The sequence below is a fragment of the Monocercomonoides exilis genome, assembly GCF_001643675.1.
Source record: "Monocercomonoides exilis strain PA203 chromosome Unknown scaffold12-1864167, whole genome shotgun sequence".
Classification (NCBI taxonomy): Eukaryota; Preaxostyla; order Oxymonadida; family Polymastigidae; genus Monocercomonoides; species Monocercomonoides exilis.
In genome coordinates, this window is record NW_027150557.1 from 946,456 (window position 1) to 964,088 (window position 17,633).

At 42.2% G+C, this 17,633-nt stretch overlaps 4 protein-coding genes across 4 annotated transcripts; 1 reads left to right on the plus strand and 3 right to left on the minus strand.

Moving 5' to 3' along the window:
* The first annotated feature begins 70 nt into the window (after positions 1-70).
* MONOS_6780 (putative N-alpha-acetyltransferase 20) lies at positions 71-962 on the plus strand. Its single transcript, XM_067877041.1, has 5 exons — positions 71-160; positions 208-298; positions 365-494; positions 547-677; positions 751-962. Exons 1-5 carry the CDS (start codon positions 83-85, stop codon positions 837-839), a joined length of 519 nt encoding a protein of 172 aa, XP_067731219.1. The 5' UTR covers positions 71-82; the 3' UTR covers positions 840-962.
* MONOS_6779 (uncharacterized protein) lies at positions 858-6,418 on the minus strand. Its single transcript, XM_067877039.1, has 3 exons — positions 6,128-6,418; positions 1,248-6,059; positions 858-1,141 (listed from the first exon to the last, which is right to left on the minus strand). Exons 1-3 carry the CDS (start codon positions 6,371-6,373, stop codon positions 968-970), a joined length of 5,232 nt encoding a protein of 1,743 aa, XP_067731220.1. The 5' UTR covers positions 6,374-6,418; the 3' UTR covers positions 858-967.
* Positions 6,419-12,856, minus strand: MONOS_6778 (putative Elongation factor Tu GTP-binding domain-containing protein 1). The gene is made up of 5 exons (XM_067877038.1): positions 12,836-12,856; positions 10,381-12,779; positions 7,334-9,688; positions 6,727-7,046; positions 6,419-6,635 (listed from the first exon to the last, which is right to left on the minus strand). Exons 2-5 carry the CDS (start codon positions 12,740-12,742, stop codon positions 6,570-6,572), a joined length of 5,103 nt encoding a protein of 1,700 aa, XP_067731221.1. The 5' UTR covers positions 12,743-12,779; positions 12,836-12,856; the 3' UTR covers positions 6,419-6,569.
* A 61-nt stretch (positions 12,857-12,917) lies between these two features.
* Positions 12,918-17,624, minus strand: MONOS_6777 (kinesin 8A; the record flags this gene model as incomplete). Its single annotated transcript, XM_067877037.1, has 3 exons — positions 12,918-17,071; positions 17,156-17,430; positions 17,551-17,624. The coding sequence occupies 3 exons, from the start codon at positions 17,622-17,624 to the stop codon at positions 13,200-13,202; spliced, it is 4,221 nt and encodes a 1,406-aa protein (XP_067731222.1). The 3' UTR covers positions 12,918-13,199.
* Between the last annotated feature and the right edge of the window lie 9 nt (positions 17,625-17,633).

The window sequence follows — 17,633 nt, forward strand, 5'->3', positions numbered from 1 at the left end:
TGAACAGCGTCCATGATGCAATTTGTGTTTCTAAAATTTTTGTTAACTATTAAGGTTAATTTACCATAATAAAAAGATCAAAATGACAATAACTCGTTTATTTACTCCACTGGATTTATTTAACGTTAATATGATAAATCTTGATCAATACACGGAAAATGTTTTTTGTATTTATTAAAAAAATTCGAAATCATTTTCATTTTTCAGTACAACATAAAGTTTTATTTAGAGCATTTGGGGCGCTGGCCAGATATATGTATTGTTGAAGAAAATGCGTGGGGAAATATTGTTGGATATCGTATGAATTATAAAATTTGCCTTGACGCTTGTTTTGGGGAAATTAATTTTTGAAAAATTTATAAAGATCTTGGTAAAGTTGAAGGGGAAGTTGACCAATGGCATGGACATGTCACAGCAATTAGCGTGAGTCCGTTTTACAGAAGAATGGGATTAGGAGAAAAATTGATGAAATATGCCAGAGATATCAGTGAATTGTTTGTTAACAAATCATTTAAATTGTTTATCTAAAAAAATATTTTTTTAAAGAAACGGAGGGAATTTTGTTGATTTATATGTTCGCGTATCCAATAGAGCAGGAATTGGAATGTACGAAAGCCTTGGATATATTGTTTATCGGCATATTATTGGGTATTATGCTGAAGGTGAAGATGCATATGGTTTGAGAAATACTATCACATTTTTTTTTTATTAAAGTTAACAATTGCCATTTCCATGACTTATTTTAAATAGATATGAGGCTTGCATTATCTCGAGATAGAGACAAAAAATCTGTTATTCCATTAAAACATTCAGTGAAGGCAGAAGATGTTGTTACTTAAAAACATTTCAACTTTGATAAATTATAAGCTATTATTTTATTGTTTTCCCCCAAAATAAATAAGAAAAAAATTGTGATATGAAATGAGCCAGCAACAAAACAAAGCTCTTCTTTAATACTCAAATATGATCAACGATTTTTTTTAGACTTTTTGCTTGATGGCTTATCTTCTTTGAGCAAGTCGAGAAGACAGTCAAAAGAGAAAGGAAGAACTTTAACAAGAGAATGAAGCATCTTTAAATTACCAGAAGAGTGAAGGGTCTCTGCAACACTTCCAACAGACAATAAGCATTTGACAACAATCTTGTGAAAGCAGAATCACAATCAATTATTTGATTCAAATATGAGAAAAATTGTAATAAAAATAAAAATGAAAATAAAAATGAAAAAATATGAAAAGTTGTCAAACCTCTATCTGCTCCTTGTGTGGATGGTCAGCAAATTCTCCGCTTTCTTTGAACTCTTTTGCTTTTCCTTTGAGAGTTGCCTCGGCAAAATGCCAGACAACCTTGTTCTTCTTTCTCTGTTCAGATTCTTTCCCTTCAACCCACACTCCGCTTCGCCTGAGAACATAGCTGCAAAGCGAAGGAATCAGCTGAATGGAGTTGAGGGCAGCACAAACAGGCATCAGCTCAATCGCAATCTTTGAAGCACATTGCTCAAAGCCATATAACTCGTCGAAGAAGCGGATGCTGTTGCATACAGTGTCTATGTCTGAATGAAGCAAGGCTATCAAAACGATAGCTGAGAGCCCACGAATTGAGGAAGAAGAAGAAGAAGAAGATGTTGATGAAGATGAATCAGAAATAAGCTGCTTAAAATACTCGCACAGAGACTGTGCAGAAGGATGTGAAGTGGAAGATGAAAAGTCCTTTCGCTTTTCATTTTCAAAGAATGGAACAGCACTCGACAAAGCCGGCGACACACTCACACAATCCGCAAAAGCCGAGAAGAACTTGCGCCAAGACGCCTGCGGGTGCGTCCGCAGCGTCGATATCACAACAGCCTGCCAATCAGAAAAGCGGGTGAGGAACAGCAAGCAGTCGCATATTGTCAGCCTTTTCTGCCACTGCGACCCTTTCACCGGAACTGGAAACGCAGGGGAAGCAGCTTTCTCCCACTCCCCGTTCGCCTCGGTGTCTGCGATGATCTTCGAGAGAAGACGCTCGCGCGAATCGCGGGCTGAGGTGAAGGAGGCCGCTCTGCCCCAGCTGTGTGCGCTGTTCTGTGTGCACAGCGACACCGCAATCGAAATGCGCTGCTCGAGTGCAGAGGACTGCTGGTCTTGCACGGCATAGAGGAGCGCGTGGTGGAGGAGCATGTGCAGAAGCTGGTGGGAGTGCAGCTGCATCAGCTGAGGGCGGATGAGCGCAGAACGAGCAGAGCAGGTCAGCTCCAAATCTGAACTGGAAGAAGATAAAGTTTTTTCCTCTGTTTTTTTATCTTCCATTTCTGATGATGATGATGATGATGATGAAGCATTTCTTTCAGCGCTTTTGTCTGACGAAATAGACTTAGCCCCTTCAAAGCAATGAGGTTTCCCTGCCATCCACTCCACACCCACAAGCAGAGGAGACGTGCGAGTGAACGAAAGAGGCGCGATTCCGTGTGATGCCATTTCGTGTGAAGAGTGCTGGTCAAATATCACTTGCTCTGCCGACTGCTGCAGAGTCTTCGAGATCATCCAGAGAAGCACCCGTCCTTCTCTTGCAGACAGACTGTTTTCTGGTTGAATTGGAGAATTAGCTTTCTCAATTGATGATTTATTATTATCACTTTCTTTTTCTTCTTCTTCCTTTTCTTCACCTTTCTCATGATTATCCCTTTGCCTCTTCCTCTGCCACCCTTCCTGCGGTGTCTCAATCGCCCAGAGCTGCACGCCCTTCAGCACATATCTTGTGGCTGAGTGGCTGAGAAGGACTTCTTCTCCAGACAGAACACTCAAAAGCGTCAGAGACGAGTCTCGTCGCTGCACAAGATAGATGTGCGGCTGCTTCAGCACAGCAAGAGGCTCTGGCTCATTGGTCTTGCTGACTTGGAGTGCTGAGTTTGGTTGGTTTTCTGGTTGTGATGGATTCTTTTGCGCATTTTGTTGAGATGTTGCTGATGATGCAGAAGATGAAGCCGATGCAGGAGAAGAAGATTTCGTGTTCTGTGTAGCAGGAGCAGCAGCGTCAGCGTTAGCAGCAGACGATGAAGATGAAGCCGTCTTTGAAGCAGATGCAGAAGAAGAAGAAGAAGCATTTGCGCTTGCTGTCTGCGCTGCTGCGATTTTCGCCTGAGCAGCGAGTGTCTTCTTCTGCAGGGGAACTGGCGTGATGTTTGGATCAAGTGGCACAGCAGCAATGATCGGCGAGAACTGGTGCTCTCCAATCGAAAGTGAGAAGCTGTCTTCTGAATTGGTTGTTGTTCTGTTGACACGGCGGTGTGTGAGGTCTGGAAGCGACGAAGGAGACGAGTGGAAAGAAGAAGATGTGGCAATGGCAGGCAGCAGAGGAGGAGGTGTGACTGTATGCAGATCAAAGCCCAGGAAGTCCAACGTGTGTGGATTAGCAGCGACAGTCAGGAAATACGTGGTGAGGATGTTCTGAGGGTATGCAAAGGAGAGAATAGAGAAATGGCGTCCGTTTTCGCACATCGACAGTGAAAGTGGCGGCGTCTGCTGTGGAAGTGCCAGCTCGACCTGATGCAGCACTGTTGATGGCAAGCGCAGTGGAGGATAGACAGACGCTGGGCGTGGGGCAGACTTCGAAGAAGAGAAGGCTGTGGCAGAAGCGTCTGGCTGTCCCTGTGATTGTGATTGCGATTGTGATTGCTGCAATGGCTGGACGTTTTCATGCTGAGCAGGTGTCAGCAGCGCCTTCTTTGTGAGGAAGAGAGGCGTGTAGAAGATGAGCAGCCTGTACTCTGCCGTCTTCTCTCTGTCGCGGTCTGCCTTTGGTGCAAATCCGGTCGGCGGAGGTGGAGGCGGCGGAGGTGCCTGCTGTGATGAAGGAGGGAGTGGAGCTGTTTGAGCAGCATTGGGCGTGTAAGTGACGACGATAAGCACAGAATCTGCCAGCCAGTCAGCACACACAATCTTCGTGCGCTCGAGTGCTGCCAGAACGACCCAGCGGCCGTTTCGCCAGTCGGTGTGCATCGACGGAGACAGAGAAACAGACTCAGCTGAAGAAAAGAAAGGAGAAGGAACTGCTCCCACAATGGGGAGTAATGAGTAGATGCAGAGGCCGATGTCACCAGCAACTGCGATCTGTCGCAGCGACGGAGATGGCGCAACGATGCGGATGCGTTTGAGAGAGAAGAGGAGAGACCGGGGGATGAATATCGACTCTAGCTGGTTCTGAAGCTGCTCAGAGAGATCAGAAAGGCGCAGTGCGTCGCTGTCTTCTGTGAATTGCCCACTCATCGTTTGTTGTTTGTCATGTGCAGAAGTGTCCTGTAGTTGCAAAGGAGCTGTTGTGAATGAAGGCCTTTGGTGGAGCTTAGCTGCAGCGATGACGATTCGCGATGAGTCAAACAGAATGGTGAAGTCGCGCGGCAAATGTGGAGAGGCGTTGTTTGACCAGAGCCCGCGGACTTCGGCGAAGCAGCCTTTCAGCCGAGGAGCATCAGAGACGATGATGAGCGAGCCGTATGAGTCAGTCCAGCAGACAGACGTGACGGTGGCATTCTCACAGCCTGACAGAGAAGAAAGAGAAGCGGAAGAGGAAGAGGAAGAGGAAGAAGATGCAGAGGATGCAGAGGATGAAGAAGATGCAGAAGAAGATTCAGTGCAAGATTCCTGTTCTTCAGACGTGTCTGTCGCATCCAAAGCGGAGCAGAGACGAGAGCAGCCATCTCCGTCCCAAACAAGAACGCCTCTTCCGCAGTCAAATCCAGCTGCCAGGCAAACACCGCAGCCAACGCCACCGTTGAGCGGATGGAGCGTTTGAAACGGAATGGCAGATGGAAACACAAAGAAAGGCACGTTGGCTGTTCCGATGACTGGAGGTGCTTGTGGAGATTGCTCTGTCTTGTCTGTGGGGTTAGAGGAAGTTGGCTGTGAGGATTGAGAAGTTGAAGCACTTTCTGGGTTTGATGCATTGGATGATGCTGATTGTGACGGTTGCTGCTTCTGCTGCTGTTGTTGTTGTATTGAAAGAGAAGAAGTGACTCCCAACTCACCAATAGCCGACGAAGCAGACGGGATTGACAGGTTTGGCTCAGCGCAAAGAAGGAACGGAGTTGTCAGCCGCATCAGTGAAGAAGAGGAGCGAGTGGATGAGAAAGACAAAGAACGAATGGAGCTGTGTTGTGATGTCTGTGAAAGCGATAGGTCGTCAGTGATGATAGAGCGAATGAAATGAGGAAGGAAAGTGAACAGCAGCGGGCACTTCAGCGGCCCAATCGCGGAGGAGATGAGCGAATCGTCGCCTTCGCCAAACCACACGATGTATCTTTGCCAGTCTGTCAGCGCAAACAGATGCACTGCCCCTGTTTCTGTGCCGACCGCAGCACGAGATAAGGAAGATGACAGGGCGATGGCTGTGTGACGGGGCGAGAAGCTGATATCCAGGGATTGCTCCACATTTTCTGCTTCTTTTTCCAAATAATCCATTTCTTCTGTTGTTAACAGTGGAATTGCAATGCATTGAGGTCTTGATTTTTCAATTTTTTTGTCGGTTGCTGAAGAATTGGCTTTTGTGCTTGATGTGGAAGACAAGTCATGTGGGTTGATGATCTCGTCCAGTGGAAGCAAAAACGTCCATCCCGTTGTGGTGATGACTGCACATACATTTAAAAAGATGTTGCTTGTTATGCACTTTATTCCAAGCTTCTCATCAGAGCGTTGATTATTAAAAACTTTGGCTGTATTTAGTGATATTGACAAATCAATGAGAAGGCTTTCAGAAGAAGAATTCCACCTTATGAATGACATTGCAAGAGAATCTTTATGACCAACAAGAATTCCTTCAGTTGTTCCAGATACACAGCTTGCAGAGGATATTTGCGTTCTGTACACAATTGATAACAGAAATCCAAGCTCTCTTTGAATATCATTTTTGAAAACAACTTTATCTTTAGAAGGATAATCAAATAAGATGTTCCATAATGTCTTCTTTGTTTCCTGTTGTGGTGGCTTCTCCTCGTATTTGCCTTCAAGAGGATGACGGAACAAAGTTGTCACATTTGGATCTCTTTTAGGGTGTAAAAGATACTGGTCAACATTGCCTTTTGAAGTCTGAAAATTGAAGCATGAAATGTTTCATGATTGATTAAAAGAAGCTAGTTTTAGAAAAATCAACAAACAAGAACTGCAATAAATCGCCCATCGTCGTCCCACGTTAACGCAACGTTTTCACCTAGTTTTTGCACATCCTCTAAGTGCCTTTTTGTGCATGCCATGAGCTCACGTTGAGATCCGCTTGACCAGAGAGAAATAGTTGTTGCAGTCAAAATTGCAAATGAATCTCCTTTCGGACTTGCTTCAACTTGGATTGGAGTTTCATTATCATTTAAAGAATATATTGAGGGGTATCCTGCAGCAACAAACATGAGCTCTTTCTTTAACTGTGAAAAATTGTGAAAAACAACTTAGCAAGTGGGATTAGATCTTATAATTATTTATTTTTGGATTGATTGGAGTGATAAATATCCTTTCATTGTTTAAATAAACATAAATTCTATAATTTAGATTAATGCTGTGATATGTCTTTTTCTGATTTAGCAATAAATCAATGATTAATGGCTCTTACGCATTTGACATGAACTTTTGTTTTTCAGCATCTTCAACAATTTTTTCTTTCAATGGAAGACCCTAAAATTTGAATAAACATCATTTAAATATCATTAAAAAATCACAAAAAAAAATCCAATAAATAATATTCTCTTTATTTAGCAATTCAAACCTTTCTTTTCCTAATGCTATTCACAAAATCTCTTGCCACATTCGGAACAGAACGCAACTCCCCTTCTCCCAGTGCCTCTATCTCCTCCTGTGTGGGGATACGATATGGATCAATCAAGATGGGGCTCCAGTGATGGAACGAGATCTGTGCAGACGCCACGCCAGAGGTGGCATCGTGCAGGTCGTGTGTGAGGCCAAAAGTGGAGGAAGCGGGGAGATAGGCTTGGATGGTGTATAAGTGAGAGGAATCAGAGACAGTGTCTGAGACAAAGATGGCACGACGGCGGGAGAGGACAGAATAGACGGTGCCCATTTGGGATTCTGAGAGAGAAAGAGAAAGAGAAAGTGAAAGTTAGAAAGATAGAGAGAAAAAAACAATACAATATTGAAATGAATAAAGCCAAAAAAAAAAAAAAAAAAAAAAGAAAGAAAGAAAGAAAGAAAGAAAGAAAGAAAGAAAGAAAAAAGAAAAAGAAAAGAAAAAGAAAAAAGAAAAGAAAAAGAAAAAAGAAAAAAAAAGAAAAAAAGAAAAAAAAAGAAAAAAAGAAAAAAAGAAAAAAATTATTTTTTTTTCACATTTATTTAAAAATAATTATTTTCATTCAAACCAGTTGTTTGCACATCGCATTTGAACATTGCCTCCACCAGTCTCAAGCACGACGCATCCAGCGCCTCTCTCACAGCTTCCCTCATTGTCGACATCAGCTGCCCAGTCACAGGGCCATATGGATCAAATATCATTGCAGTGGAAGTGGAAGAAGAGGAAGAAGAAGAAGCAGAAGAAGAAGAAGTATTAGGAGCCTCATTTGTCCATATTCCGTCCAAACAGACAAGCACACCGCCCAGCGGCTCTTCACACAGAGGACCTTCACAACACGCCAGGTGGAAGCCAGCCACAAGCGCATTAGCCGTCGAAGGGGTGAGACGATACGGATAAGGGTGTGATGCTGGAGCTCCTGCTCTCCTGGGCTCTTCTTCTTCGGCTGCTGCTGCTTTGCCATCGGTGCTGCTACTGCAACTTCCTCCTGCTCCTCCTCGTTTAGCGGTTGTTTTATTGGCTTCACTGTCTTTCTGCTTCCCTTTCTCCTTCGCCTCCTTCTCTCTCTGGTCTTTGATCTTCTTCTTCAGCTCTTCCACTTCTTTTTGCTTCGCCTCTCCTTCCTTCGCTGCTTCTGCTATAATCTCTTTGCTCATCACGCTGCTAAATGCTGGAAATTGCTCTTTGTCCAATCGATTCACAAGACAGTTGCTGACAGCGCCTGCTGGGCCAAATGACCAGATGTTGCCGATGTTACGCGCCCAGAAGAGATGCTGCCGGCGAGCTGCAAATGAAGATTGGTCGATTTGATCGCTTGAAGAGGAAGAGGAAGATGAAGATGAAGAAGAGGAAGATGATGAGGAAGAAGAAGATGATGATGAACTTTGTCCTGGTTTGTTTTTGCTGCCTTCTTGTTTCTTGCCTTTTTGTGGTTGATTTCCTTTCTTCGGCTTCTGACCATCTTTATCTTTCTTCTGCTTTTTCTCTTTCTCTTTCTCTTTCTCCTTCTCTTCTCTTTCTCTCTCTCTTTCCTTCTCCAGCTCTCTCTCCCTCTCCTTCTCCTGGTTCTTCTTCAGCCATATCTCCCTCTCGTCCTCTCCTTCTCCAATCAAAAGCCCCGACACTTTCTTCATCGCCCTCTCATCACTCACCATTTCTTCTGCTTTGTCGTACTTGTCTATCTCATCCACAGCCTCCCACGGAAGAGCAGCTACCCACAGCGATATCCGAATGGCTTTATTGGGAGTGGAACGCTCCACACGATATAATGTGGATGGAAGGACATTTTGTGCAGGTTGTTGGTTTGCTGAAGAAGAAGAAGAAGAAGATGAAGAAGATGATGATGACCCAGGAGCAATTGAAGAAGTGATTGAAGAAGCAATTGAATTGGTTGGGGAGAATACGTGTCCTGGAGCAGAAGAATCAGATGTTGCTTTCCCCTTTGCTGGTAATGAAATTGGCAGGTCATCATCATCATCATCCAATGATGCAAGAAATGCTGCTGCTGCTGAGTTGACTGAAGGGCCAACAGCAGGAACAGAAAGGATTGGAGTCGACGAGGATGAAGAAGATGATGATGAAGAGGAAGAGGAAGAGGAAGCAGAAGATGAAGATGAGGAAGAAGAAGAAGAAGAAGAAGAAGGATTCGAACTTGGTGATGTTGCCTGTGCTGGAGCATTAGTAACAATCACCGTATATCCCAGCATCTTTTTCTCTCTCTCTTCTTTCTCCTTCTCCAGCCTCTCCTTCTCCTTCTCCCTCTCTCTCTTCTCCTTCTCAATCCTCTCCAGTTCTTCTTTCTCTTTCTCCAATGACTGCACAATCGCTGGCAGCAGCGGCGGCGGCGGGTTATCTTTCTTCGGGGGCCAGTTGAGAATAGTTTCTTTGAACGACACGATTGGCTCAGAGACAGTCAGCGTCTCAGCCAGCGAAGGGGCATATCTTTCCTTCAGGTCTTCCACACACTGCTCTAAATGCACTTCCCCACAGCAGCAGATGAAGTACTGCTGGCCTAACATGGATGTTGATCGCAAAGCAGAGACAGCAGAGGAAGATGACAAAAACGCCTCAACAGTGTCCTTTTTCGGGGTGCGGCGGGATATCGCACTGGAATTGGCTCCTTCTCCTCCTTCTTCCTCTCCTTCTTCTTCTCCTTCTTCTCCTGCTACTCCTGCTACTCCTTCCTCTTCCTCCTCTGAATCGCTGTCTTCATCATCAAACTCCCTGAACGTGCGTCCTTCCATCACCACTTGCACAGCTGGGTCTGCTCTCTGCAGCAATCGGAGCCCTTCTTCAAGCACAACCACGTCTGAGACAGAGGACACTTCCACAGCCACTTTGAGGATGGGCTGCGGAATGCTCTGGGGAAACAGTGCGGGGCAGAAAGGGGTGGAGGATAATGTGCAGGTCTTGTGGATGTGTTGGGCTGAATGGAGGAGGGGAGGAGAGAGAAAGGAAGAAAGGAAGAAAGAGAAAGATAGAATGAGTGAATAAAATATGAGAATAAAAAAAAATTAAATTGGAAATAAAAGATTAGAAAAGAATTATGAATATTCGTGTTCAAAACAAAATAAATAAATAAATAAATAAATAAATAAATAAATAAATAAATAAATAAATAAATAAATAAATAAATAAATAAATAAATAAATAAATAAATAAATAAATAAATAAATAAATAAATAAATAAATAAATAAATAAATAAATAAATAAATAAATAAATAAATAAATAAATAAATAAATAAATAAATAAATAAATAAATAAATAAATAAATAAATAAATAAATAAATAAATAAATAAATAAATAAATAAATAAATAAATAAATAAATAAATAAATAAATAAATAAATAAATAAATAAATAAATAAATAAATAAATAAATAAAAAAATAAATAAATAAATAAATAAATAAATAAATAAATAAATAAATAAATAAATAAATAAATAAATAAATAAATAAATAAATAAATAAATAAATAAATAATATAAAGATATATATAAAGACATAAAAATTAAATTTTTTCTAATAGAATTTGACATTTGAAAATTTCTCAAAACACATTCAAATATCATCTCCAAATAAGAATCCAATGAAAATTTCTAATAGGCAGCATACATATTCCAGCAATTCCGCAGACCATTCCTGCTTTAACTTTGTCCACAGCAACAAGCTGCTTCCCCATCAGCACAAAGATTCCTGCCACTTTCTCTACATGCACTTTCTTCTTCAGCATCTCCTCAATTTTTTCTCTCTCCTCCTCTTTTTCATCAACAACGTCATTTTCATTCTTATCACATTCGCCTTCTTTCCCTTCTCCGCTCTTCAACTTGCTCATTTCCTGTCTCTTTTTCCTCCTCTGTATCTTCCTCCTCATCCTCTCTTCGTCTGCCACTGTTGGATTGTACGTGTTCCTCAATATGCACACTTCATCTCCGGTTCGCAATGTTCCAGACAGAATACGAGCAAAAGCGATAAAGCGATCAATGTTTGAGGAAGCAGATTGCATGGCCAATGGATCTAGAACAGAGTAGGATCCTTTTGAGCTTGAGGAAGATGAAGCAGCAGAAGAAGAAGAGGAAGAGGATGCAGAAGAAGAAGAAGATGATGATGATGACTCATCTGTTGCTTCAGAGCCATCACCTTTCTTTTCCTCCTCCGTCTTCCTCTTCTTCATTCTCTCCTCTCCTCTCCTCCTCACTTCTCTTTCGTCTGGCTTGAACTCCTTCTGCCTGATGTCCACATCCACATCTCTGTCGCCCACAAACAGCTTCGACACGCTCACCACAAGCGGCGCATTTGGGTCGCATTCTCTGATCCCTTTGAACAGCTCTGCCTGCGCAGACAGCAAAATAGACGATGAAAACGCGTCTTCTGCTGTTTTGCTTTGCTTGGAAATGGCAGTACATTCATTTCCAGTCGTTTCTGTCTCTTTTTCCTTCTCACTCTTCTTTTCTACTTCTTTCTCCTTCCCTTCATCCTGACCATTATTATCTCCTTCTTTGTCTTCTCCAAGCAGCGCCTCCATCTGCTTCCCATTCAGCGCTGCAGCCGACGACCACAGGCGCAGGATGCGCGAGTGCTGCGACTGAGGCGGCGGTGGGAACTGGTCAATCACGCCGTCCATTACATACGTCACCAAAGGCAGCCACCGCGACATAAACAGCTTGTGCAGCGCCCTGTCGTCGGACGTAGGCATCTTCGCATAGTTGTCCAGATACGACGCAGAGAAGGACGGCTTGCTGTCTTTGCCTTTGAAGTCTTTCTCTTTCTCTTTCTCTTGCCCTTTGCCTTTGCCTTTTCCCTTTCCGTAATCATAACTCTTTGAATCTTTCCGACCGTCAAATTTTTCGCTTTCATAAGAAGCGCTTTTCTCGTTCGCTGCAGCATTTCCTGTTCTCTTCCATTCCTTCTCAGTCAGATTCAGTCCCAATTTTGTGATAATCTTCCCCAGTTTTTCCTCGTCTCTGTCATTAATCGCATGATACACATCCCAAATGGGCTGCAGGCACCACTGAGCAAACAAAGTGCGTCCGCTTGATCGTTCTTGCTCTGTCGCGCGGGAGGCATTCACAATTATCCTCTTTGCCATCGATCGCAGGTAATACTCGCCCCACATAACCTGCGCGAAAAACATTGGTGGCTTCTGCCCTTTCGTAAGCAAGTTCGAATAGAACGAAGAGAAATAAGGAATATCGAAGCACCAGCCATCAACTGCCGAACCAAAAAGCACGTTCCCTTTGGGAGGATCAAAATAAAACTTAGATTCTTCGGTTTCGTCTATATCCCACGCGGAAGAGTTTATAATTGCATTTGGAGAGGAAGATGATGAAGAACTGGAAGCTGAAGAACTGGATGAATCAGTCGAAGCAGATTCCGAGGAGGATGATGCTTTATTCTCTTCTTCTGTGGAAGATTTATCTTCTCGAAGAAATGACGCAATGATTGAATTGCACTGCTCCACAATTTTTTCTAATTGTTTGGCAGCTTCTTCAGCGCTCAATTTCAATTCGAGAATTAGACGATCAATTTTATTTATAAGAAGAATACATGGCAATTTTTCCCTATAAGCTTGGAGAAGAACTGCATGCGTTTGAACGCAGACTCCTTCAACTGCATCTACAACTATGATAGCTCCATCAGCTAACTTTACAGCAGCTCCGACTTCACTTGTAAAATCAACATGACCAGGACTATCAACAACATTTATAAGATATAACAAATCGTTTGTCGCACGAGAATTTTTGGATAGCAAAGAAATTGATGAAGATTTCATCGTTATCCCTCTCTCTTGCTCATCTTTGCGGCTATCCATATATCGAAGTGTTCCAGCAATTTTATTGGATATAATTCCATTTGACGATATCAAAAGATCAACAAGAGTCGTTTTTCCATGGTCCACATGTGCCAAAATGCAAAAAGTTCTAATGCGACTTGAATCCATCGCAACAGCAGCGTTTGCGTAAGTAGATTCCAACATATTTTACTAAATATGTTATTCTATAAACTAAACTGCACTTAAAATAGATTTTTATATTTTCTTAATGAGAAATAAAAAAAGTCAACAACAAACCAGAAAACTGTTAACTTAATTGTGGGGATGATCAAATTTTTGTCTTTTCTGGTTATTCTTTTTTGTACAAAATATATGAAAGTGCTGATTTTATTTTATTTTTAAATATTTGAAGTAAGAAATGATAAAATAATAAAAGAAAATCAAAAATTTATTAGACAAGCTTCACAAAGACAAAAATTAACTAATGCTCTTCACAAATTCGACATGTAAAAAGCAATCACAAAGTTTGTTAACTGCAGGGGAAAATAATTGGATTTGATTTGCTTTAGGAAATCCCAAATTATTACTCATTCCTTATTTTGAGCTGTTATTTACTTGAAAGTGCAAAAAACCACCAAAGAATTGCCAAAAAAACAAACAATTATTGCAAAGTCGCGTTCAATTTTTCCTGATGCTTTTTTTCGTGCTCCTGAATTTCTGCTTGTAGTTGATCAAATTTCTCCTTTAGTTCGTCAATCGATTTGCTTTCTTTTGTTTCTGCTAGCTTAACTGAAGAATTTCCACAAGTGTCAGACAACACAGATGTGCTTGTCAACGTTGACTGTGAAGCATCTACAGAAAACGAAGGAAAAGTATTTGTTTCATCTGAAGATGAAGATGAAGGCGAAAGAATTGAGCTTTCCGTGTTTTGTTTTGCTTGAGCAGCGTGCCTCTTTTGATGGATAGACGCATAGTTTGCTGGAGCTGTTCCGTTGGCTGTTGTTGTGTGAACTGCAGAAGATCTAATAAACATTGAAGAAGCTGAAGCTGAAGAAGAAGAAGGATTGGTGGCTGTGAGAGGATCGTTCAGTGAAAGTGATGGAGAGGAAGCAGAGATTGAATAGGATGCTAATATTGAGGAAGCTGTTGATGGAGCAGAAGAAGCAGATGTAACTGAAAGATGTTGAAGAGCTGAATTTTGATGTGCAAAAGTGGAGAGGGTTGGGCGGAGATAGCTGGGCACTGAACGAGATGGAATTGAGGGATGTGGAGCAGAGGGAGCTTGGTTGATAAGTGAGAGAAAAGCTGTTGGGTGTGATGGTTGTGATAGTGAATTATTTGAAGAATTTAAAGAAGAAGAAGAAGATGATGATGATGATGATGATGATGATGACAATAAAGAGGAGGTGGATGTCAATGATGAAGATGAGGATGTGGTGGAAGACATGGAGATTTCTCTGTGTCGTTGCGCTTGCTTCGAATAAGAGCCCTGGTTTTTGAGTGGCTGAGGCTTCAGATCGAGTCTCGCTCTCAATTTGTCCTTCTCTTGTGTTGTGAACAGAGAAAGATGGCTTGAAGACGTAGATGGACGAAGTGTGGATTTGTAATTGTTCACTTTCCCCTTTTGGAGTCCAACTGCTTGCCGAGTTTTATTGCTCACTCCTGACAATGCAGATGTAGAAGACACTCTTTGAAGCACTTTCTTAGCTGTCGCTTTCGCCTTTGAATTTCCTCTCAGTACTGAAGCTGCTGAATATTTGTACGAGTCTGGATATGCCCGTTGAGATAGTGAAATTATTTTGTTCTGGTTGAGCTTGTTTTGTGAAGCATATGAAGAATTGTTTGACGAAACAGACAGAGAAGAGGAGAAGCCATCGCCTGGCAAATCATCTCCTGCATCTAAAATTGTGATTTCTCCGTCATCAGCTCCCATAAGAGCCTCGTTAATAATATCAATCTGATCTGTTTCGTTGCTCTCTTCATTGGCGTTGTTCTCTTCTGAATGTTCAGGCTTGCTTTCTTCGTTTGGATTGTTTTCTACTGTTGCTCCATTATTTTCTGTTTTCTCCTTCTCCAAATGATTATCAGGGTGTAATTCTTCATCGGTTGTAACATCTTTCACTTCGATCAACGAGCGTCGTGGTGTTGGTGGAATAAACCTTGAAGGAGGAATGAAAGCATTTGATTCTTCATTCGATTCATTCCCTGAATTCTCTGTATTGAGTGCTGGTGAATGAGAAAGAGGTGACATTTTTGAAAGAGCTGCTCGAATTCTCTCAGATGAGGCTGAAAGCGGAGAAGAAGAAGCTGTGGTTGGTGACGAAACTGACGAAACAGACAAAGAAGCAGCTTTTCTTTGAAGTGAACGTGAAGAAGGAGTTTGTGGAATAATGAAAGCAGAAAGAGGTGAGCCAGGAGCCAGTGACGTTTGGCGGATGGATGCAAACAAGGAACGATGGGATGACTGCGGAACAGATCGATCAGACGAGAATATTTTGTGAGTGGAAAGCGGAGTGCAGAGAATGTCATTGCCTCGCGTGCTTAACAGCGCTCGACTTGGCGTTTGTATCGCTGGCTTATTTAGATCTTGAGCAGCTGACTCGTTTTGTTCTTTATTTGCCGTTGTATTTCCATTGTTGACTTCATTTAAGTGGTTTGAATTAACTTTGTTTAATGGAGAAGTGCAAAGCTTTGCTGCACCCGTCACAAGTGACACAAGAGCAGATGTTGTGTCTGGAAACTCTTCAACTGGCTCTTCGTTGTTTGACTGTTGCAGTTTATTCAGAATCTGATCTTTTGGAACTTCTGCCAGATTTGGCTGAGTGCTTTCCCACGCCTGTTGTTGTGGTTGTTGTGGTTGTTGTTGCTGCGATTGTTGAAGATCAGTTGCAAGTGCAGACTTATCCAACGAACTGTTCAGGAGCTGTTTGATATGACTATTATCTTTGTTGAGATAGTCAAGGCATAGCCATTTGCCAGCATTGTATTCTGCCACCGCATATTCATCCGCATTCCCTGATTCTTCAATCAGGTTGAACAGCACGTCAATCACTTGTGCTATCCGGGTGATGTCTTCTCTAACGTTATTTGTTGTTTCAATTAGATCCACAATCTCGTTATTCTGTTCCTGAATGTGCTGATCAGACTCCATCTGTGCAAGCTCAAGTTCGTGTGTTTTAATCATCTGTTGCAGATGCGAAAGCCTCTCAGCCGAATGAATTGTATCTGTTGTTTTCTTCATCACTGCGAGCATCTTCCCTTCCATCGCTTGTATCTCATCTGCAGCCTCCAACTGATGGCGGTTGTTGATCTCTTGCGTCTGCTCGAGCCCTCGAATTTCTCTCTTCAGAGCACAAATCGGAAGAGGCAGTGCTTCGCCTTGGTGAACACGGTGCCATCGTCTTATCTCTGCCATCTTTCTGTTGATGAGTAGTGTTGCATTTGCTGACCCTGTCTTCAGCTGCATTAGCCGCTGTGCTGTTGTAATGCGCTTCTTAAATAGAATTTCCAGTTCTGTTTTGCTCTGCTCAAACAGCGCCTTCTCTGTCTCTTCCGCCATTCTGTCGGAGTCGATGCTTTCACCACGATGCAACTTCGCTTTCAGTTCTGCAACTTCAAGTCTCAACGATTCAATGATGTTTGTGTACTGGCTGATGTGATGCTCAACAGAGCGCGTGTGCTGCGTGGCAGTAACTCGGATGTTTTTGGCTCGATTCGCATATTTGAGCGTGTTGTGTGTGTCCTCATAAGATAGCGCAGACGATGATATGTTTGCAATCATTACTGTCTTCGCATTGCCTCCCAATGAATCTTTCAGCAAACGGGTGAGCTTGCTATCTCTGAATGGAATATATGCGCCTTTCTTCCCTTCGCTCAATGCGTTGATGCAATTGCCCAGCGCCAGCAACGATTTATTGATGCTTGCTCCTTCCCTCATTCTTGCTCCTCTGTTTTGAGTTGCTGCAGCTCTTTCTGAGCCAGCCAAATCAATGAGAGAAAGCTTTCCAGTTGTCACTCTTCCACCAACTCCAGCCGTTCTTTCTGCTGACTCCAGCACAACTTGGAGCACAGCATGCGAACGTGAAGAGACCGCGTTAGCATCTGTTGCAGCGGCTGCTCTGTTTGTGCTTCCTTTTCTCAAAAGCTGCATCACATCTTCAGGAGAAGTGGGATGGTGTACAGACACTCCACTTACTTGCATCCCCAGGCTTGGATCTTCTCTCAGCTCCAGCCCTGGACCAGAAGACTTCTTGCCTCGCTGCTGCTCCATCATGTTTTTTCCGAAAAGAGACGCTGTTAAAGAAGGCATTTGGGATTTGGATGATGTTGGTTGTTGGCGATTTATCGAAGATGTTGAGGATGATGATAGAAGATCTCGAATGACTTCGTTATAAACTTCGATGTAAGTGAGAGATACTTTATACTGTCTTTCAAGCTCATTCTTCTTCAACGCATCAAAAAGATCTCTCATCATTCTGAACATAACTCCAGGATTATCGTCTGATCCAAGCATGGTGTGAGTTTTGCCAGCACCTGAAACAAATGTTGATCAAAAAAAGTTTTTTCATCAAACATCAAAATAAAAATAAAATAAATAAATGTGTATATTTAAATAACCTGTTGCTCCATATGCAAAGACACAGCAATTAAACCCTGAGAGAAGGGCAGGTATCAAATGTTTTGAAGATGCCTCATAAACCTCTTGTTGTGACGCTTGCTCATCAAATACATGATCAAATGCATAGCTCATGTCCAAGCAACGTCTTGGCATTCCTGCACCTCCCCGCTCAATTTGAGGCACATCTGCTGGATCAAAAATAATCAAATTTGGCTCAATCGTTCTAACTACAGTTTGGTAATGCTCTCTTTCATGCTTATTTAAAGGTCGTGTTCTAAAATATATTTTGTTTTCGTTTGTTGAAATTCAATTTTTATCATGTGCAATTTTTTAAATTTTTTAATTGTCAAAATATGAAATGGCCTTTTGAATAATTGAACAAGCACATTCAAACCTTACACAAACAACAACATTTGACTGATTATCCGAATTTTGTTTCTTTGTTTCAGGTTGTTCAGTCGATGCCATTGAATTCAA

Bases quoted from the DNA above. Each gene is read 5' to 3' on its own strand.
- MONOS_6780 (XM_067877041.1), top strand. From the start codon at position 83: ATGACAATAACTCGTTTATTTACTCCACTGGATTTATTTAACGTTAAT. The intron at 161-207 runs GTTTTTTGTATT...TTCATTTTTCAG, and splicing joins TTGATCAATACACGGAAAAT to TACAACATAAAGTTTTATTT. The intron at 678-750 runs GTTTGAGAAATA...TATTTTAAATAG, and splicing joins TGAAGGTGAAGATGCATATG to ATATGAGGCTTGCATTATCT.
- MONOS_6779 (XM_067877039.1), bottom strand. From the start codon at position 6,373: ATGTTTGTTGCTGCAGGATACCCCTCAATATATTCTTTAAATGATAAT. The intron at 6,060-6,127 runs GTTTGTTGATTT...TTCAATTTTCAG, and splicing joins GGCGATTTATTGCAGTTCTT to ACTTCAAAAGGCAATGTTGA. The intron at 1,142-1,247 runs GTTTGACAACTT...TGCTTTCACAAG, and splicing joins CACACAAGGAGCAGATAGAG to ATTGTTGTCAAATGCTTATT.
- MONOS_6778 (XM_067877038.1), bottom strand. From the start codon at position 12,742: ATGTTGGAATCTACTTACGCAAACGCTGCTGTTGCGATGGATTCAAGT. The intron at 9,689-10,380 runs GTATGCTGCCTA...TCCTCCATTCAG, and splicing joins CTGCGGAATTGCTGGAATAT to CCCAACACATCCACAAGACC. The intron at 7,047-7,333 runs GTTTGAATGAAA...TTTCTCTCTCAG, and splicing joins ATGCGATGTGCAAACAACTG to AATCCCAAATGGGCACCGTC.